This window comes from Hyperolius riggenbachi, chromosome 6 (genome assembly GCF_040937935.1).
Source record: "Hyperolius riggenbachi isolate aHypRig1 chromosome 6, aHypRig1.pri, whole genome shotgun sequence".
NCBI lineage: Eukaryota > Metazoa > Chordata > Amphibia > Anura > Hyperoliidae > Hyperolius > Hyperolius riggenbachi.
In genome coordinates, this window is record NC_090651.1 from 97,415,465 (window position 1) to 97,434,963 (window position 19,499).

Genomic DNA, 19,499 nt, shown 5'->3' on the forward strand with positions numbered 1-19,499 from the left:
ATGCGCAGATCATGTCCTCCAGTCCTTTGAGAAGACCTAGAGACAAAAAGCTCATCCAACAAGCTTTTATATTGCCCTCTGATGTATTTATACATGTTAATTAGATCCCCTCTAAGGGGTCTTTTCTCTAGACTAAAACAACCCAGTTTATCTAACCTTTCTTGGTGAGACCTTCCATCCCACGTATCAATTTTGCTGCTCTAAAACTGCAATATCTTTTTTTGTAATGTGGTGCCCAGAACTGAATTCCATATTCCAGATGTGGCCTTACTAGAGAGTTAAACAGGGGCAATATTATGCTAGTATCTCGAGTTTTTATTTCCCTTTTAATGCTTCCCAACATTTTATTAGCTTTAGTTGCAGCAGATTGGTATTGAATACGATTATTTAACTTGTTGTCGATGAGTACTCCTAAGTCCTTATCCAAGTTTGATGTCCCCATCTGTATCCCATTTATTTTGTATGGTGCTAGACCATTGGTACGACCAAAATGCATGACTTTACATTTTTCCACATTGAATTTCCTCTGCCATGTATGTGCCCATATAGCCATCCTATCCAGATCCTGTTGCAATATGACACTATCTTCCTGAGAGTTGATGATTCTCACAAGAAAGAATAAATCATGCACATTATTTTAAAGGGTGATGCTGCTTCCCTAGTATCAAGGTCTCCTATGAGGCTGAAAAGGCTTTGGAGTTCTACTGCTGACAGACTGGACATTTTGACTCCAGTTATCTGTTAATATTTACATATGTAACCTGCTTTTTCTTTTAACTTTGTTTTGCCCTCCATTAGTTTAGCAGTCAGCTGGGATGCTTGCATCCAAATTATTTTTTGTTGTTGAAAACAATGAACTGTTAAAATTATATAGAACAGACTAGTCATCTCTGACAAATTTACGATGGGTTTGGCTAGGAATTACTACATGTACTTACCGGAACACTTCCAGTGGAGCGAGGACAGTGGATATTATATCTGAAATATTGTTATGCAGTTGCAGTGTTGTGAGAGAGATCTGGATGGTCCAGGCAAAGCGTAGAATGACATCCTGTATAATCGCACAATAGTAATAGGCCTGGAAGAGGAGAGGGGGAGATGGCGTCAGAAAACGTGCTGCCACAATGAACACTAGCCAAGCAGAAGACAATCAGAGCTCTCACCTTCTGGGGGTAGACAATCTCTTCTCGCAGGAAAGTATTCTCCCCGGCATTCTTGTCAAACAACCCCCAGTCCATCTTCAAGTCCCAGATAAGAGTATACATTGAACTGACCACATAACTAACGATCCACAGGTAGAAGAATACTTGAGCGTCTGTATGTTTCTGGGCTAGAGACAAAAGGTGGAACGAACTCAATGTACTTGGATGAAATTATACTTTCTAACGCAGACATAATATTTTAATTATTATTTAGTATTTATATACTGCCGACATCTTCCACAGCGCTGTACAGACTATATAATCTTGTCACTAACTGTCCTTCAGAGGGGCTCACAATCTAACCCCTACCATAGTCAAATATCTATGCATGTATGGTGCAGTGTATGTATCCTAGTCTAGGGCCAATTTTAGGGGGAAGCCAATTAACTTATCTGTATGTTTTTGAGATGTGGGAGGAAACTGGAGTGCCCAGAGGAAACCCACACAGAAACAGGGATAACATACTAACTCTGTGCAGATAGTGACCTGGCTGGGAAACAAACTGGGTCCTGTCCACTGTGTATAATCTCTCTAGACTGTAAAATCACAAGGGCCGGGACATCCTCTTATTGTTTCTTATTTTGCTGTATTTTATCATATGAACGTGCACCAATTTTAGTGATATCTCAATTCACATGTTAACGATGTATGTATTTGTAGTTGTATTGCTGGATGTCATGATTGTACAGTGTCTTGAACGTCTCATGTATATATGTTCCCCAATATTTGTTTTGCACTATGTACAGTACTACAGAAGATACTGGCATTATAAAAATAAAAAATAAACTCCATTTTCTACAGAGATAACCAGAAGAAATATATATGAACAGGTACCCTCCACCTAAATAGATCACATAAAGAGTCTGCTCCTCTCAAAGTTGTCCTGGAAAGGTTGGGAAATGATTCTCTTGTGCGAACAATAATCTGATTACTGAAGAATAGCAGTTCCTAATAACTTTAAAGGGAACCTGAAGCAAGAAGTATATGGACACAGCCATATTTGTTTCTATTTTAAACAATACCGGTTGCCTGGCAGCCCTGCTGATCTCTTTGGTAGCAGTAGTGTCTGAATCACAGCAGAAACAAGCATGCAGCTAATCGTCAGATCTGACAATAATGTCTGAAACGCCTGATCTGCTGAATGCTTGTTCAGGGTCTGTGGCTAAAAGTATTAAGAGTCAGAGAACCAGCAGGATAGCCAGGCAACTGGCATTGTTTAAAAGTAAATAAAAATGGCAGCCTCCATATACCTCTTGCTTCAGGTTCCCTTTAATGTGATGGCTGCACCAGCTCATCAAATTCTACCAGGAGTTGGGTTATGGGGGAAATGTGTAGCATTCTATCCAGAGAAAAGCTGCGCCTTCCAGCACATAACTACAATGATAACCCAGCAGGTGAATGTTATGTACCCGCCCAGCACAAGGACTCTACACTGACAAGCTTAATCTGAGCAGTAACTGCAGTTAGCAAATGAGCTTCAAAAACGGATGCACCTGCCATGAAAGCAACAGGTTATGCTATAGTGTTTTCTAAGGGTTTAAGCTGAACTTGTCACTGATGTAGAGGTTGTGAGGCTGGGGAGCTGCAATAAGCTTACCCCTACAACTGGAGCTGCAGGAAATTGCCATTTACTAGAACACATACAAATCAGTGGTTTTCACATTCTGTAGAACCATTTTTTTTTTTTTGGGTGCTAAAAGAAGAAATTCTGATACTCTGATACATTCTGGATAAACTCTGGCAGGCTAACAAATCGCCCTGAATGACTGGTAGTTATGGCAACACAGGCACTTATCATTCTGCACTTTGCAGCAATCAGAACAAGATGACAAGTGCTACTGTATTGAATTCCAAACGGCAGACTTTTTATACACTAATTCATGTGCATTACAAACACCAGACAGCAAAAAGGAAAGGATAGCTGAATGATTAAGTGGAAAACTTAACTGCTCCTCTTACCAGTAATGCAAATGCAAAGTCTTATTGATTGATGTGACCTTGTGATGAGGCACACCCAGGCATCACAGCTCTATGTACATGCAGCACTGCATAGAGTAGAAAGGAGTGGAGGAGAAGAGGAGTGTGCAAGTTAAGTCATACTTGACCATTATTAAAAATACGCCTTCCGAAAAGCACAATTTCAGGCCTTTTAAATTACCTTCTAGTGCAGAGGACTGATGTGCTGTATAATAGCAGTGTAATCACTCATAGGCTTTCATGGGGATGAGTGCTTCTAGGACACACTGCACAGCAGTGCTCTGAGACTGGTAGGACACAGTGGATTAGAGGCTGATAGTGTCACAAGGGTGATTTTTCGTAAAGGCTGCTGCAGAGGTCAGAGTACCCCCATAAGTACCACACTATAATAATGCACTTACTCCAAAGAGGTGTAAATGCAGGGGCGGGACTACAAATGATGGGTCCCCCCAGCAAAACAGCGCTTTGAAAAGAACTGGCGATCTTAAACCCTATGAGGGTGTTCCCACAGCAAGGTTGTCATTTTTCGAAAAATCGCAAACATGGTGCATGTAGCCTTTTTTGGAGTGATTCAGGTAGAATGATCAAAACAGCTCATTCATTGAAAAATCGCCCTGAAAATTGCTTCACAAAATTGCTATCACAAAATCGCTAGCGATTGCAATTGCGAGTTTGGTGTGCACTAGCCCTCAATGGTAGATACCATATCTCTGTATTAGCATTAGCATCGGAGGCACTCACACCTGTCTGGACTTTTTACAAGCTCCTTGTATTGCCTGATGAAGTTGGATGTTACATGTGAAATGCGTTGCATATTTGTGGGATATCCTTGAATACTTTTTTTCAGTGAAAACTGACTGTTGAGACTAGTTGGGGGAAGGTAAGTCCACCACCTCCCTTTTTAAACTGTTTTAAATAATTTTATCCTTACGTGGCGCCTCTGTTTAAAGTGAACCAGAGACTAAACACCCTCATGTATTTTATCATATATATATATCAGTGGGAACATTAGAGAAAACACCCACCCTGCTCTCTGTTTCATTGTTAACTGTTCAGCTTGCTTCTTATCAGCCCTGATAAAATCCCTGACTGAGCATTTGCTCAGGAATCATTATAGCCAAGTCTGTTTTCTCTTATGTCTTTTCAAGCCCAAGCCTGCCCCCTTGTGGGTCTGCTATAATGACTCAGCTATAAAGATTCCTGAGCAAAGCCAGACAATGCTCAGTCTGGGATTTTATCAGGGCTGATAAGAAGAGAGCTGAACAGTTAAAGATGAAACAGAGCAGGGTAGGTATTTTCTCTAATGTTCCCACTGATATATATGGTAAAATACATGAGGGTGCTTAGTCTCTGGTTCACGTTAAAAATGTGTTTATCTACAGTATATTAGCATGCTCACTTCATTTTAAACCTCATGTTGCCAGCCATACTCTGTGACCACTTGAGGGCAGCAAATAGCTAATTCACACTGTACAACACCAGACTGCAGTGTTCTTGTTTACATTTTCTTTGCATTGTGAATGATGACCATCTTTACAAGACACAGTAATAACACAATAGTGGTAAGGTTTAATATAAAAGAACCACTAACAAGAAAACTTTGGGGGAACTGATTCAGTGCTGAAAACTGTGAATCTAGAAGCCATGCCCTTCCAGTTTATAGCAATGTCATACCCACAGGTAGAGCTACAGACAAATTGATGAGCAGAGATAGGAGTAGGAATGAGTGAGAACGGTCACGAAAAGCCATAGCGTCCTGCAGTGTGGGAGGGAAGAGCAGGATATGCAGGGTTAACTTACCTGGCTATCATCTGCATTCCAGCGTTCCATTCACGCACGCTTCCATATTCAAAGCCAAAACTTCCGGAGTGTATGCCGAAGGAACGCATCGGAATGCAGGTGAAAGCCCGGTGAGTTAACGCTGCATGTCCTGCTCTCGCCTCCCACACTCTGCAAGACATTATTTTCGCAGGAGTGTTCTTGCTCATCCCTGATAACGAGAGGCTATTTTTTTTTTTAACGTGATGCTAATTTTGTTGCTGTTGGAATTGGACCAATTCACTCTGGAGGCAAATGCTTCGGATTGGCCTAATTTCAAGCTGCATGCAGTTCGCAAAAAAATCTGAATCAGCTCGGAAAATTTGTATCTCACTGATCATCTCTAATGAGGATTTAAGAAGAATCTTCAAAAAAAATGGGAGGGGTACAGAAATAAAGTTAAGTCCAATCTGGTGAGGTATACTAGATTCCAAATCAGACATGTTATGAGATATCAGATGCCATGGAGATCCCGGATGCTACTAATTCCTTTCAGGTAGCCCCTAAAAGGAAGTCACTGTATGTACTGAAGGAGAATATGGAATTGTCCGATCTTAGATCTGTCACTGGCATCTGTACTGACAACATCAAGGTGTGGTCACACTTGTAAAATGTTCTGCGGACATCCTATGGTGCCTTGAAGTGGAGGTTAAGATAAGGAATACTAGACAGAATGAGGTGTCATAATGACACACATTCTCCTAGTGGTTCTGGGTCACCCTGAGCTACCTGAGTACTCTGTAAAGATTAAAAATAAGACTCCATTCCAGCTAAAAGTTTTTCTGCTCAACTGGCCCCCGTTTAGAACAAAAATGTTGTGTGCCAGCTGCCAACATATCAGAACTCCATTCCATGCCTGGCTCCCATATCTTTCTACCTGCAGCACAATCCATGCTGATTAGCTGTACAGGATCTTCTCAAAAAATTTGCATATTGTGATAAAGTTCATTATTTTGCTGAAAAGCTTTATGAAGATGAAGATTTCATTTTTTAGCACGACCTGGCACCTGCTCACAGTGCCAAAACCACTGGTAAATGGTTTACTGACCATGGTATTACTGTGCTCAATTGGCCTGCCAACTCTCCTGACCTGAACCCCATAGAGAATTTGTGGGATATTGAGAAGAGAAAGTTGAGAGACGCAAGACCCAACACTCTGGATGAGCTTAAGGCCGCTATTGAAGCATCCTGGGCCTCCATAACACCTGAGCAGTGCCACAGGCCGATTGCCTCCATGCCACGCCGCATTGAAGCAGTCATTTCTGCAAAAGGATTCCCGACCAAGTATTGAGTGCATAACTAAAAATAATTATTTGAAGGTTGACTTTTTGTTTTAAAAACACCTTTCTTTTATTGGTTGGATGAAATATGCTAATTTTTTTAGATAGGAAATTTGGGTTTTCATGAGCTGTATGCCAAAATCATCAATATTAAAACAATAAAAGGCTTGAATTACTTCAGTTGTGTGTATTTGAATCTAAAATATATGAAAGTCTAATGTTTATCAGTACATTACAGAAAATAATGAACTTTATCACAATATGCTAATTTTTTGATAAGATCCTGTATATGACGTAAGCATGCAACTCCTTCTAGGGCCAGATCTATACACAAATGGCTATATGTATAGAACAAGAGCCAGGAAATTCTGTGTTTATTTACACACTGCCCACACAACAGCCAGAAGATTCAGCACGTTAGGCTTCCAGCCACCAAATGTTTGGAAGGACATAGGAGTGGATACATTTCCACTTTTTCTCTCCCCCAGAGCTGCTACAACTTATGCCAAAATGTCTATCACCTGCGGGTTGAAATAGACACTGCATACAATTGCAATAAAGCTTGCATCCGCTGGGAAAATCACCATCACATTAATCATTTACTTCTGATACCTACAGAGAGAATGTAAGAATCTTGTTACCAGTCCTATGAACCCACAGTATTATTGCCATTTCAATTTCTAAATTTCAACAAGCAACTTGTTACAGCTCTTATAAAAGTCATCATCAAGAGGGGAAGAGAAAGGCACTGATTAGTACAATGAAAAGCTGTAGCTTCAGGAGGTGAGGCAGCTTATCCATCATGGAGACATCGGAATACATGTCGTGAATCCCAGCACTGACATTTCACAGTTATTCAACCACACAGATGTCTAGTCCTACAGACACTAAAGGTGCCCAAACACTCGTCAAGATTGGCAGCAGATAGATAAGAAATGCATCTGATGATCTATCTGATGCGTTTTTAGAACATTTTTTACCAGGATAGAATTCCAATAGATTTCAGTTTGAAATCTATTGAAATTCGATCTGATGGCATTTTTTTGCCATCAGATTTCCATTAAGGCCAATGCAAACTGATAAGCAATCTCATCAGATCGACCTAAATTTTCCACCCTGCAAGTTCGATGGAAATCCATCGAAATCGATCGAAATCGGCCATCGATCGGTCGATTGGCCAACCGATTTGCAATCGATCGATCGATCGGCCAGAAAATCGGCTGAGTGTATGGGCTGCTTAACACTCACACAGCATGCAGGACTCTTACCTTTGTGGGTTTGGTAAAGAGCTGCAAACGTAACCATGAAGAACGTAGTGGAGTATTTGCCGGCATTCACCAGGTGAGGAAAAGCTCGCTTAGTGTCTCGGTATCGTCTCAGGCACTGGATAAACCGCAGCCAGGCAGGAATACACTGTACCACAGCTCGCACCCCATAGGAATACGTATTGCAACTTCCATCAGTTGCTATTTAAAGAGTAAAGGAAGACAAAAAAAATCAAGAGTCAATGAGGCAGATTTATGAAACAGCCTAGTCATATCTACCAATACATGATGACACCTTTACATGTTCATATACTAAACTAACTAGACAATGGCCCCGATTCATAAAGCATTACCGCATGCGGTAATGCTGAAAACAGCTGACTTTTCCGTCAAAAAGTTAGAACGTGATAACAAGCCGAAAAATTACCGGCTGGCGATAGGAGAGTGATAGGAGAGCGGTAACACTGTGGAAGCCACAAGCAGAGGGATATAAGCTGTGACTGACAGGAGCAGAGCTAATAGACACCGCTCCTGTCTGCTTCAGGTCCTGCTGATCGGATTCTGATAGGAAGCGCAGGCTACGTGGGTGGAACAAAAGTTTCTACCACCCACTAGTGAGTAGAGAGAAAGGAACAAATAAAGTTTCCCTTGCAGCCCTTCAGAAGTGTTTAACCTCTTCCGTTTCTGTTAGAAGCCGCTGTATCCTGTAGAGGCTTCGCACAGCGTCTTCCAGTCCCCTGTTGCCGCTTGGGGATCCTCCAAAGCAAGGGCGCCCAATTGCGTCAATCGCGATCTACCAGTAGATCACAAAGTACTTTTAAAAATAGTGCACCGGATGCTGACTGTGCAGCACCGGCGTACCATCTAATGGAGCTGCTTCGCTGCCCTATGCAGAGTAGCACGCAGCCAGCCAGAGGAGGTGCGGCAAGAGAGCCACGGGCGGACCTTTAACCTCTTCCTTCCCGGCCCACCCATCTTTCTTCATGGATGCTGCACAGCTGCCCTCCTCCACCACATTGGGAACCCCTTCGTTGGCGCAACATGCTCGCGCACAGACTTTATATCAGCGGCGATCCACAGTGGAGAGGAGAGTGGTGTAAAAGTAGCTTGTGAGTTGAAAAAGTGTGGGCACCTCTGCTCCAAAGACTTCCAACAAGGGCTAGTGGGTCTAGAGGCTTCCTTATCCTTAGGCAAGTATGATTTCTCACCCAAGCTTCAGCTCAGATTTGCTTTAACATGGGTGCCCTGGGGCAAAGCTCTTCATAGCTGTATTCAGTTCATCAGTTTTTCACCACCTTATCAGATAATGTTAAGTTAAAGCAGAGGAAAATATCCGCTTAGCTGAATATGGGTGTGAAAAGTTTAGTCTCATCTGTTCCCATGTTATCCTCTTCTAGGCAGTCATTCAATACAGTTACACAATGATACAGCTATCTTATAGAGATGGGCATTATCCATGTCCTTAGTTTTCAGATTGGATTACTGGCTATAATCTCACAATGGGGTGGGGACGTCCTCCTGGCATTTTGAGAACACTGGAAAATGAATCTTGTTGTTCTTACCTCCAGTGATTAGCCCATTTTGACTTGTCCAGTCGAGTTCAAAGCTGTAGAAGCAGATCATGAACTCCAGGTCCATGAGGATCACTGCCAGACTGTTCAGTTGGTCAGCCAGCCAGAAGTCTGCAAAGCCCACCTTATGGAAGGGAGCAGTGAAAACTCGAAACTAGGTACAAAGAACAAAAAAAAAAAAAAAAAGTAAAAAAATCAACAGTGCAAAAGAAAGTGGTGAGTGAACTACACATGATTAAATGTACAAATAGAATAATTAAGCCGGTAACACTTAAGCTCTATACACATGCCAGATGAAACTTGGCCGAGGTGGTCAATAACGACAGTCTCTGCTGAGAATCCGGCGTGTGTACAGCAGCCCCAGACACCTCAACTGCTTCAGCTGGGCTACGACTGAGAACATTGTTCTCTCCACTCACCCTGCCGCCCCATCGTCCCTTCCCCCGTATAGCAATAGAACACGCCTCTAACTTGCAAGCTAGTGATATGTCTGTCAGACTTGACCAGGTGGCATTGATTTCACAGGGCTTTAGATGTGAGGTCTGCAAATCAAATCAGAGAACAGGTGTGGCCTGAAGATGTTTAGTGTACAGCACTTTCTTTTACAACCGAAGTCTGGTATCGTGGATAACCGGAAATGTTTTTATAAGTAGAGCTGATTAAGAGCTGAAGGGAGAAGAATATGAAAGCGGCCATATTAATTTTCTTTCAAACAATGCCAGTTGCCTGGCAACCCTGCTGCTCTATTTGGCAGCAGTAGTGTCTGAATAACATCAGAAACAAGCATGCAGCTAATCCAGTCAGATCTGACAATGTCAGAAACGCCTGATCTGTGTGTGCTTGTTCAGGGTCTATGGCTAAAAGTATTAAAGGCAGAGGATCAGCAGGACAGACAGGCAATTTGCATTATTATAAGGAAATAAATATAGCAGCCTCCATATCCCTCTCACTTCAGTTGTCCTTTAAACATGTCCCACCACTTCATTGTTACACTGTGCCAACAGTCTGCATGACCAACACACAGAAGACTATGGGAAGCTTCAACAACCAGGGGAGGCGTGTTCATACAAAATATCTATTTTTTTTTTTTAAAGGTAGAGAAAGGGGGATACCATTTATGGAAAATGTTTTATTCTGGAGTCACTTCTACCCAGTACTGGGTTATCCACTTCCATAAGGTGCTGAAGTTAGATTTTAGTTAAAGTGGAATATAACCCTGCATTTCAACTTTGCTCTAAAACATTATTTACAGCATATTATATGCAAAAAGCATTTTTTTTTTACTAGACCAGCATTGGAAGGAGGTTTAAGGTTCCGGGAGAGATATGCAGAAGTTCAGATTGTTACATTCTATTTAGTTATATGTATCTATTGAGAAATGTTACACACTCTTTGGCTGTCCTCCAGCTCCTTCTCAGTCAGAGAGATGAGTCACTTAGATACATTTATGTAAACAAAATGTATCTATGTCAGCTTCGGATGCGTCTGCAGAAATCTCCAGGAACTTTAAAGCTGTGTGTAACCCTTTCAATGCTGGTCTAGTAAAAAAAAAATGCTGGTTGCATGTAATATACTGTAAATAATGTTTTAGAGCAAAGTTGAAATGCAGGGTTATATTCCACTTTAAGGATAATCTTTAAATTGCAAGCCAGTTATCTATTGCTCCCCACAGAGCCACGAAATTCTCAATGGCACTCCCTACCTCGGAGGTATCAACTGTTAGATAACAGCATGGCCATTGGATCCCCAGTAATCTGGCATGTGAGCACATACTGAGATTCTGTAATGGCATTTGCAAAGATACGGTAAAGTGTGGCCAGGAACATTATGTGAGTCACATGACAGTTCTGAATAAATGGCGCTTGAGACGCAAAAAAATAGCACACAGATGGTGTACCTGTCTGGTAAGCACATACCAACCTAATAATACAATACGTGCAGTATTCATTTCATTTCCTTTTAAGTAATACCAGTTGCCTGGATATTCTGCTGAACCTCTGCCTGTAACACTTTTAGCCACAGACCCCGAACAAGCATGCAGCAGATCACATATTTCTGACAGTGTCAGATCTGACAAGATTAGCTGCATGCTTGTTTCTGGTGTGATTCACACACTACTGCAGCCAAATAGACCAGCAGGGCTGCCAGGCAACTGGTATTTTTTAAAAGGAAATAAATATGGCAGTCTCCATATTCTTTTCACTTCAGTCAGAGCCGGGACAAGGTCCTCCAGCACCCAAGTCTGAGACACCAAAGTGCCCCCCCCCATTCATCACACACTGATTACTATTAGAGTAAGAGGTGTCCCAGGGCCCCCAAAACCCTAATCTCTAGTTATCTGGCTTGCAGTCACTGCCATGTATCTCCTTTTCTTATTTCTCTCTGCTACAAACACAATAGGGGAATAATAGCTGAGTGAGTTGTGCGTCCCCTCCTACACATCGCCCTGAGGCTGGAGCCTTTCCTGCCTCTGCCCGGCCCTGACTTCAGTTGTCCATTAAAAGCAAACCTGTGAATGTCATAGCTAGCAAGCACAAAAGAACACATACTGTCAGAAGACTGGAACGGGAAGAATCATGGGAGGTGAAGAAAGTAGCAATATCACTTACCAATAGCTTAAGAAGCCAGAATCGAGACTTGTAGTAGAAAGTCTTAGTGGGATTGATGAGGAAAAGCAGCATGAAGCCATACAAGACCAGTGGATTCACCTGCATTGGCAAATAGATATGATGTCCGAAGACACAGGCAAATAGACTGAGGCACCAGAGCATGCCAAGGAATCCTGCAAGCTAAAGAAACCGCATTCTGTTATTCAATAAATCATATACCAGACAATCTGACACCAGAATATAATGCCTGTTTGCTTCTATATGAATAATAGTCACTGCTGAATGGCTACAGTACATTCTGTATTTTAGCTAATTATATATACAGTCACACACTGAACATGAAGGAATGCAAGGAGTACAATACAGTGCCAGTACAGTGATGATATACGAGCAAGGGCATCCTAAGGTAAAACATTTTCTAAATTTTTGGTTGTGCATGAGAAAAAATATTTTTATATTAAAACATTAAAGTCTAGACAGCAGTCAGTCAGCTGTACAAACTCCTCCCCCTACTGGTATCCTTTTGAACGGGAATCACAAGCGCAAATCACGCTGAATCGCAAGATCTTGCCCGCTGAAATTCAGTCGTGGACCTGAACGCGATCGCTGGGAAGCGGCCCTCACCCACACAACAACCATGCCAACATCAGCTGGAATATGTCACCACAACGTCTGTCAGATTACCCAAATACAAGTCATGATTCACAGTTCTGGCCAGGGCTGTGGAGTTGGTACAAAAATCTTCCGACTCAGACTCCTCAGTTTATGAAACCACGACTCCGACTCCAACTCCGGGTACCCAAAATGACTCAGACTCCTTAGTCTAATACTTAACAGGGCTGTGGATTTTGTACAAAATCATCCGACTCCAACTCCTCAGTTTATGAAATCAACGACTACGACTCCAACTCCGGGTGCCCAAAATTGCTCCGACTCCACAGCCCTGGTTCTGGCTATGCCATCCCTCTCCGTCTACATCACTGAAGCGCCCAAGTAAGAGCAGTGATGCAGCCATCTGCTGGCACACTAGCATGGTATTACTTACTAATCTTTGTGCACACATGAAGTTGCAGTGGTGCTATCCACTCTCCAGTTTCGTGCACCCCAGACGCAGGCACTGTGCTATAAGGTTTGCAAAAGTCTACTTAACCTTTTAATGTGAAAAAGTGCAAGTCATACATTTGAAGTTGGAAGAGTTTGCAACACACCAAGTGGGAAAGAAGATCCACGTTTATCGAGACATTAATGAGGTAGATAAAATCTGCCATTTCATCTACTTTTTTAATGCCTCAAATTTTGATTTTACTTCCAACTACAAACTTTGCTGCACTACCCCCAACACCGCTGTCTGGGAGGGAGAGGCATCATAGTACATTCCCACTTTTTAATCCTAAATTTAGAAAAAAAATATCCCTTAAAATGATTAAAGATTCAAACCTGACATTAGTAATCTGAAGAAAATGATTAAACAAAAAGGTAACTTTCATCATTAAATTACAAACAGGCTTGCACAGCACAGAAACATAATGCATCAATATTCTACGAAGAGTGATGTTACAATCGAAAATGATCAACCGTGTGACAATCTTCTCCTAAAGAAGGGAGGAAAGCGCCAGAAGTCCTTATATTATATACAGTATGTATAGAGGAGGAGTCAGAAATTACATTTTATAAATTGTGTGTTTTTATATATTGTTGTGCTCAAGCACTGAGCTCCTTGTGATTGATGTTTCTAGGGACTTTTATTTGGGCTGATGAAGTGGGTGCAGACCGAAAAAATGCGTTGCCTGTTATTAAAATTCATATTTACATGAATTTATTATTGAGGTAAGCCATCACTTTTTTCTATTTTTAGTTTTTAACCCAGTTTTTTCTACCACTGGGAGCCTCTTACCACCTTTGTCCTTCCCTTTACAAAGTACCAAGTCAGAAAACTATTTGGCAACTTCAGAAGTCCTCTTGAAGCATATCTGGAGACTGTTAGTTCAGAAATTCAGTATATTGAAAAGATATATCTAACTATGCAACATTTTTTTTTCTCTTTTGCTTGCTTGCTAAACTACACTACAAATTCTGTGTAATGTGTCTACAGAAAATAAAAGCTGTATGGTCAGCGTTGCATATGTAAATCTAAAACTGCAAACACGCCATTTAATAAATACAATCTGAAATGGCAATATAAGGCAGAATGATAAAGCACAGCAAAGCAGCCAGGCTGAAAAAAATGGCAATATGTGTATTCTAATGCAGCCATTAATCATACAGAGAGACACTTTAATGTATATATATGGAAGTAGACACTGTATTATACCTGGAGCAGTCAGTGTGTGACCAAGTGAAACCGTACATTTCAGAAACAAGCTTCAGCCATCACTCACATGTTTTATTACAAATTTAGAGAAGCAACCAAACAGAACAGGGTTTAAGGCCTCATCTGCTTTGAAATTTGGTCCAAGGCATACCCACCTTTATCCCCTTCCAATAAAAAAAACCCCACCCTCCACTGGTGGAGATACCAGCTGCCACATAAGGCATTTAACCTGGTGGCATACCTAAAAGTTTTCTTTTTTGTGGCACTCTCTTGCTCCAGCTGTCAATACTAAAGGACATCAGACTAAATATAACAGCAAAAAGACTGTCACACTTTCAGCCTATCTACTGCAGCAATATCAGTCACTACAAAAGGTATTCTAGGCAACTATAACTTGGGAACTGGTATACTAAGGCTATCGGGGAAACACTGGACAACACAAGTGATGAGGAAAACCCAGGCTTGATGTATTAAAAGACTGCTATTAGGCAGCAAACTATTGCAGACTCCAACTGTGTCATATTAGACTGCTGAAAAGTAAGTGGGCTAGTTGTAGAAGTTATATTGTACAACAAAGCAGCAAGAACTGTTCTTAAATAAACAAAGTCTTCAATCTGTCCTTGATCTATATAATAATAAAGATTTCAAAAAGAATCCCAAATGCCAATTCATTACACTTTCAACCATGGTTGTGGAGTCGGAGTAATGCAATTTTTGGGTAGGTGGAGTAGGAGTCTGTTTCATAAAATGAGGAGTCGGAATCAGTTGAATGTTGTGCCAACTTCACAGCCCCGGTAGGTATTAGACTAAGGGGGCAGAGTTAGTGAGTTGGAGTAATTTTGGGTACCAGGAGTCAGAGACTGAGTCAATGAATTTATTTTATTTTTTTTATAACTGAGAAGAGTCTGATGACTTTTGTACTGACTCCACATACCTGCTTTCAATTGTGCTTATTTTCCTACATGACTCGAGTAGGGTTGTAAACAGCTGCCACCTGACAAAAAATCCAGACCAGGCAGGATTACGTATCTTCAGCAAAGCTTGGGAGACCCACAGTGAATCTGTTCCTTTCTGAAGGAGGCAGAATAGACTCACTGTACACAGGACATGTGTGGTGTGTTATTTCTACTCTCTGAAGCCAGTACAAGGACTAACTCTTACCTCAAAGAGATGCTGATGTGACAAGTTGTTCCGGGGGTTAAGTTCAAATATAAGGACATGATTGACTCCAGCTTGTCTCCAGCCATACGTATTGATTCCCAAAAGAAAGAGGAATTCCACCAATAGGAAACCACCCCTGTAAATTCGCACCAAAGGCCAGACATCCCCAATGTTGTATCTCTCGTAACCTGTATGAAGACAGAAGGGTAATTTTAAGAGCTTGTTACTGCACACATTGAACTAGTTATACAATATCTGTGCTAGGGTGGCAGGAAAGGAGTGGTGGAGGATCGATGGACCATAATGTTCCAATGCATTGAGCAGTACAATGTTTGCAATTTAAAGTGAACCTCCAGACTAAAAATCTACTCAGCAGCACTGAAAAGGCTTGGTGTTTCTTTAACAGTTTCACAGCATCAGAAATTAGTTTTTCTTATCCAAAACTCATTTTTAAAAACTGCCCGGGCATTTATCCCGATGCTGTGCAAAGCATGATGACATTTCTGATATTAATGTTCTCGTTCTGCTGTTTTGGTGCAATTTTTTTAATTTTAGATTTGAAGCCTAGCGCCGCAGCTGGGAGGGGTGATCAGGACACAAGACAGTTGGAACTGTGTCTCAGCTCCCTGTCACCTCCTTTCAACCAAAAATATGGCTGCCCTCATGAGCAAGATGGCTGCCCCCATGAAATCACAAACATTTGCCTGTTCTTTTAAAACAGGGTGTGTAAGAGATTATATTACCTATCTATTTTAATGAATATAGCTAATGTAACTTAATGACAATATGTTTGTTAAGGCTGAAGTTCCCCTTTAATCAGTGCTTGACAGAGCTCAGCTGATATGGAAAGGAAGGGGTCAAGGGCGAAGTTGGTTATTGCATCCCCCCATGCAGCTGGTGGCACTTTCAGCAATGCTTTATACATCTTTTTAGAAGCTAAAAGAGAATGATTCAAACTGTATTATTATTAAAGCTTCTTGTAAAGAGAACCAAAGTTTTTCTATGGATGTTTCTTCTCCCGTGAAGAGTTCAGATCTAAGAAAAACAGGTGAAATCCACAAAGAATGCTTTTATGTCCTTGTTGACCACATTTTGATTGAGATCATTTAAAAGTATTTAAGACTTAATAAAATGATCAAACCTACGCAAAACTGATCTGACAAGTACCACTGATCAAGTGTACCGTAATCATTATCGATCAAATCAAATAAAATGTTATTAAATGTGGGAGATGGAAAGTTCTGGTAGAGGTGAATCAAACTGAACTTTATAAAGCAATTATTTTACTACCGAAAGTATAAGATATTAAGGTAAAAATCTGTTTTCAGTTCAAAAGATGCCAGTATTGAGGTCTCAATCCATAATTCTTTATCATGTTAGTAGCAAGAATCTGATCTAATATTGATTGCACTCAGAGCTATGATTTGCAGCAATGGGAGTGTATTAGGCGCCTCCCTTCACCCAAATTTCCTTCCATTGATTTGATGCAAATCACGGCTTTTACAATGGGAGCCTATGGTGGCGCCCTTTTTTCCGGTTTCGGTCTTCACTCTATCTCATCTATGATCTAAAGTGGTCTCCTGCAGATTCTTTTTTTCAGCGATGGATTCATTAAAATTTAGACTGGTATACATTTTCAGGTTAAATTCAGGGCGACATCAGTTCAGGTCACAGCTATACAAGGGAATGGAAAACTTGAGTCAACCAGAGGTCTGCATGACCTATGCCTGAAAGTGAACTGAAGATAAACTAATACAGCTGCAACAATACTGACATCAAACTGAACTCAAAGGCCTGTGAACACTAGCCCTAAAGCTGTATAAGCCTATGTATGTAGATCAAGCTTCCCAAAACAACAACTCAGACCTTTCCCAGCAGATTAACGCCCTGAGTGTGAACATGACTGTGTAGGGATTTTTTACACAGAAAAGGATCAGTATATGGAATTGAATTAGGTTACGTTGCTCCTAGTAATATATATTATTCAGCAGTGTTCTTTAACAATCTAGTGTGGTTGAACACTATAATTATCCATACATCTTTATGCAATGCTGCAGCATGAAATAATACATATCTATAAAGCTGCTAATAAAAACACAGTACTTTCCACAGCAACCAATAGGATCCGATCATTCTTTTTCACATACAAAAATGACAGATGGAACGTGGTTCATTGCCATGGAAACGTCAATTTTCCTTTGTGGCAGGATTCAAACACATGATTTTCTGCCCTAATGTGGTTCACATCTCATCTGCAACTGAATGCGGCATCACGTAGCGAGATATACAGGTTACCATTCTCACATGTGAAGAAATGTAGGAGCGGGAGATAGAACATGTCTGCTTACCAGTATACACAACCGCACAGTTCAACACAATAAATATCCCACAGTACAAGCCCACTCTGAAAGTCGTCCAGGCTGGTGCAGGCTGCAATGCAAAGAGAAACGAGTCAATCGCACTGAGAAGAACTGAGATACAATCTGCTTCACATGGAAATAATAAGTCTCGTATATGAAAGCGCTCAATCTTGTGGCCCCGGATCATTACAGACAACATACAGGACACCATCCCCAGAAACCAATATAAGGTCTTATCTGTGATATCTGCAGCAAATTAAAATAAGGGGACAACTGGCAGCAGATAGGTGTTGGCTTCCATCTTCTAATCTTATCACAGCACAGCGGATAGTGGAAGGCTTTGACAGCATATTTTACTGAGACCTTTATAAATGAAGTCCTATTGTGCCACTGGTAACAAAGACATACAAGAGCAAACTTTAATAAAAGGTGCTTCCAGTTACAAATCATTCTGTAGTGCAGGGAAACTTTATGCTGCAAATAAGAGTAAGAGAGGAAGCCAGTGTCCTTTTGTTTTCTGTTAGCAGTACATTTTGTTTTTCAGGTACAAATACATTTAAAAAAGTGAAGTGAGAGGTATATGGAAACTGCTAACTACCTTTAAAAATGGTTGGTTCTAGCCTGGCTTCAGGTCCAATCCTCTTCCTTTCCCAGTCACTGAATCAGGACATCCATGCAGATCTGCTCACGTTAAACTTTAGGACTGCTTCGACATTTGTTGTACTTTAAAGAGGAACTGTAACTAAGGACTGAACTTCATCCTAATCAGTACCTGATACCTCTTTTCCAACGAGAAAACTTTTCTTATCTCAAATTGATCAGCAGGGGGGAGTGTATGGCTGACATTGTGGAGAAACCCCTCCCACAGTGTGATGTCAGGACCCAGGGCATGACAGTTTCCAGTCTGTAAGCCTTGCTGCATTGTGGGAAATAAAGGCTATTTCCAGCTGCCAAGCAACCAGTATCTCCCTCTGTGCATATATGCATTATATATATATACACATATTATATATATATATATATATATATATATATATATATATATATATATATATATATATATATATATATATATATATATATACATACATACATACATATATATATATATATATACACATATATATATATATATATACACATATACATATATACATATATATATATACACATATATATATATATACACATATACATATATACATATATATATATATATATATATATATACACATATACATATATACATATATACACATATATATATATATATATATATATATATATATATATATATATATATATATATATATATATATATATATATACATATACATATACATATATACATATATACATATATATATATATATATATATATATATATATATATATATATATATATATATATATATATATATATATATATATATACATACATATATATCTCAAAACAAACATTTAGCAAACATTTAGCAAATCGCATTGTTGGGGATGTGGTTCTAGATAATGGCAGTTGGTGCTGTATATCAAATAATATGAACAAAGTACACATAGAATATCAATTTCTGATGTCTTCTATTTTTTAACTTCTCACTCTGCAATGCATTTTTTTCCCCCTTTTCGCTAAAGTTCCTCTTTAAAGGATACCCGAAGTGACATGTGACATGATGAGATACACGTGTATGTACAGTGCCTAGCATACAAATAACTATGCTTTGTTCCTTTTTTTCTTTCTCTGCCTGAAAGAGTTAAATATCAGGTATGTAAGTGGCTGACTCAGTCCTGACTCAGACAGGAAGTGATTAGTGTGACCCTTACTGATAAGAAATGCCAACTATAAAACACTTTCCTAGCAGAAAATGGCTTCTGAGAGTAAAAAAGAGGTAAAAAGGGGAATTTCTTATCAGTGAGGGTCACACTGTAGTCACATCAGTCAGGACTG

At 40.2% G+C, this 19,499-nt stretch overlaps 1 protein-coding gene across 1 annotated transcript in view; it reads right to left on the reverse strand.

Moving 5' to 3' along the window:
- Window positions 1-19,499, reverse strand: part of XPR1 (xenotropic and polytropic retrovirus receptor 1) — a 233,036-nt gene that overhangs the window by 18,954 nt on the left and 194,583 nt on the right. Inside the window, exons 7-13 of the mRNA XM_068239712.1 lie at window positions 17,543-17,624; window positions 15,195-15,382; window positions 11,723-11,902; window positions 9,105-9,267; window positions 7,546-7,743; window positions 1,164-1,330; window positions 939-1,078 (exon numbers count right to left, since the gene is read on the reverse strand). Coding sequence (XP_068095813.1) covers window positions 939-1,078; window positions 1,164-1,330; window positions 7,546-7,743; window positions 9,105-9,267; window positions 11,723-11,902; window positions 15,195-15,382; window positions 17,543-17,624 — 1,118 coding nt within the window. The remainder of the gene's footprint in view (window positions 1-938; window positions 1,079-1,163; window positions 1,331-7,545; window positions 7,744-9,104; window positions 9,268-11,722; window positions 11,903-15,194; window positions 15,383-17,542; window positions 17,625-19,499) is intronic.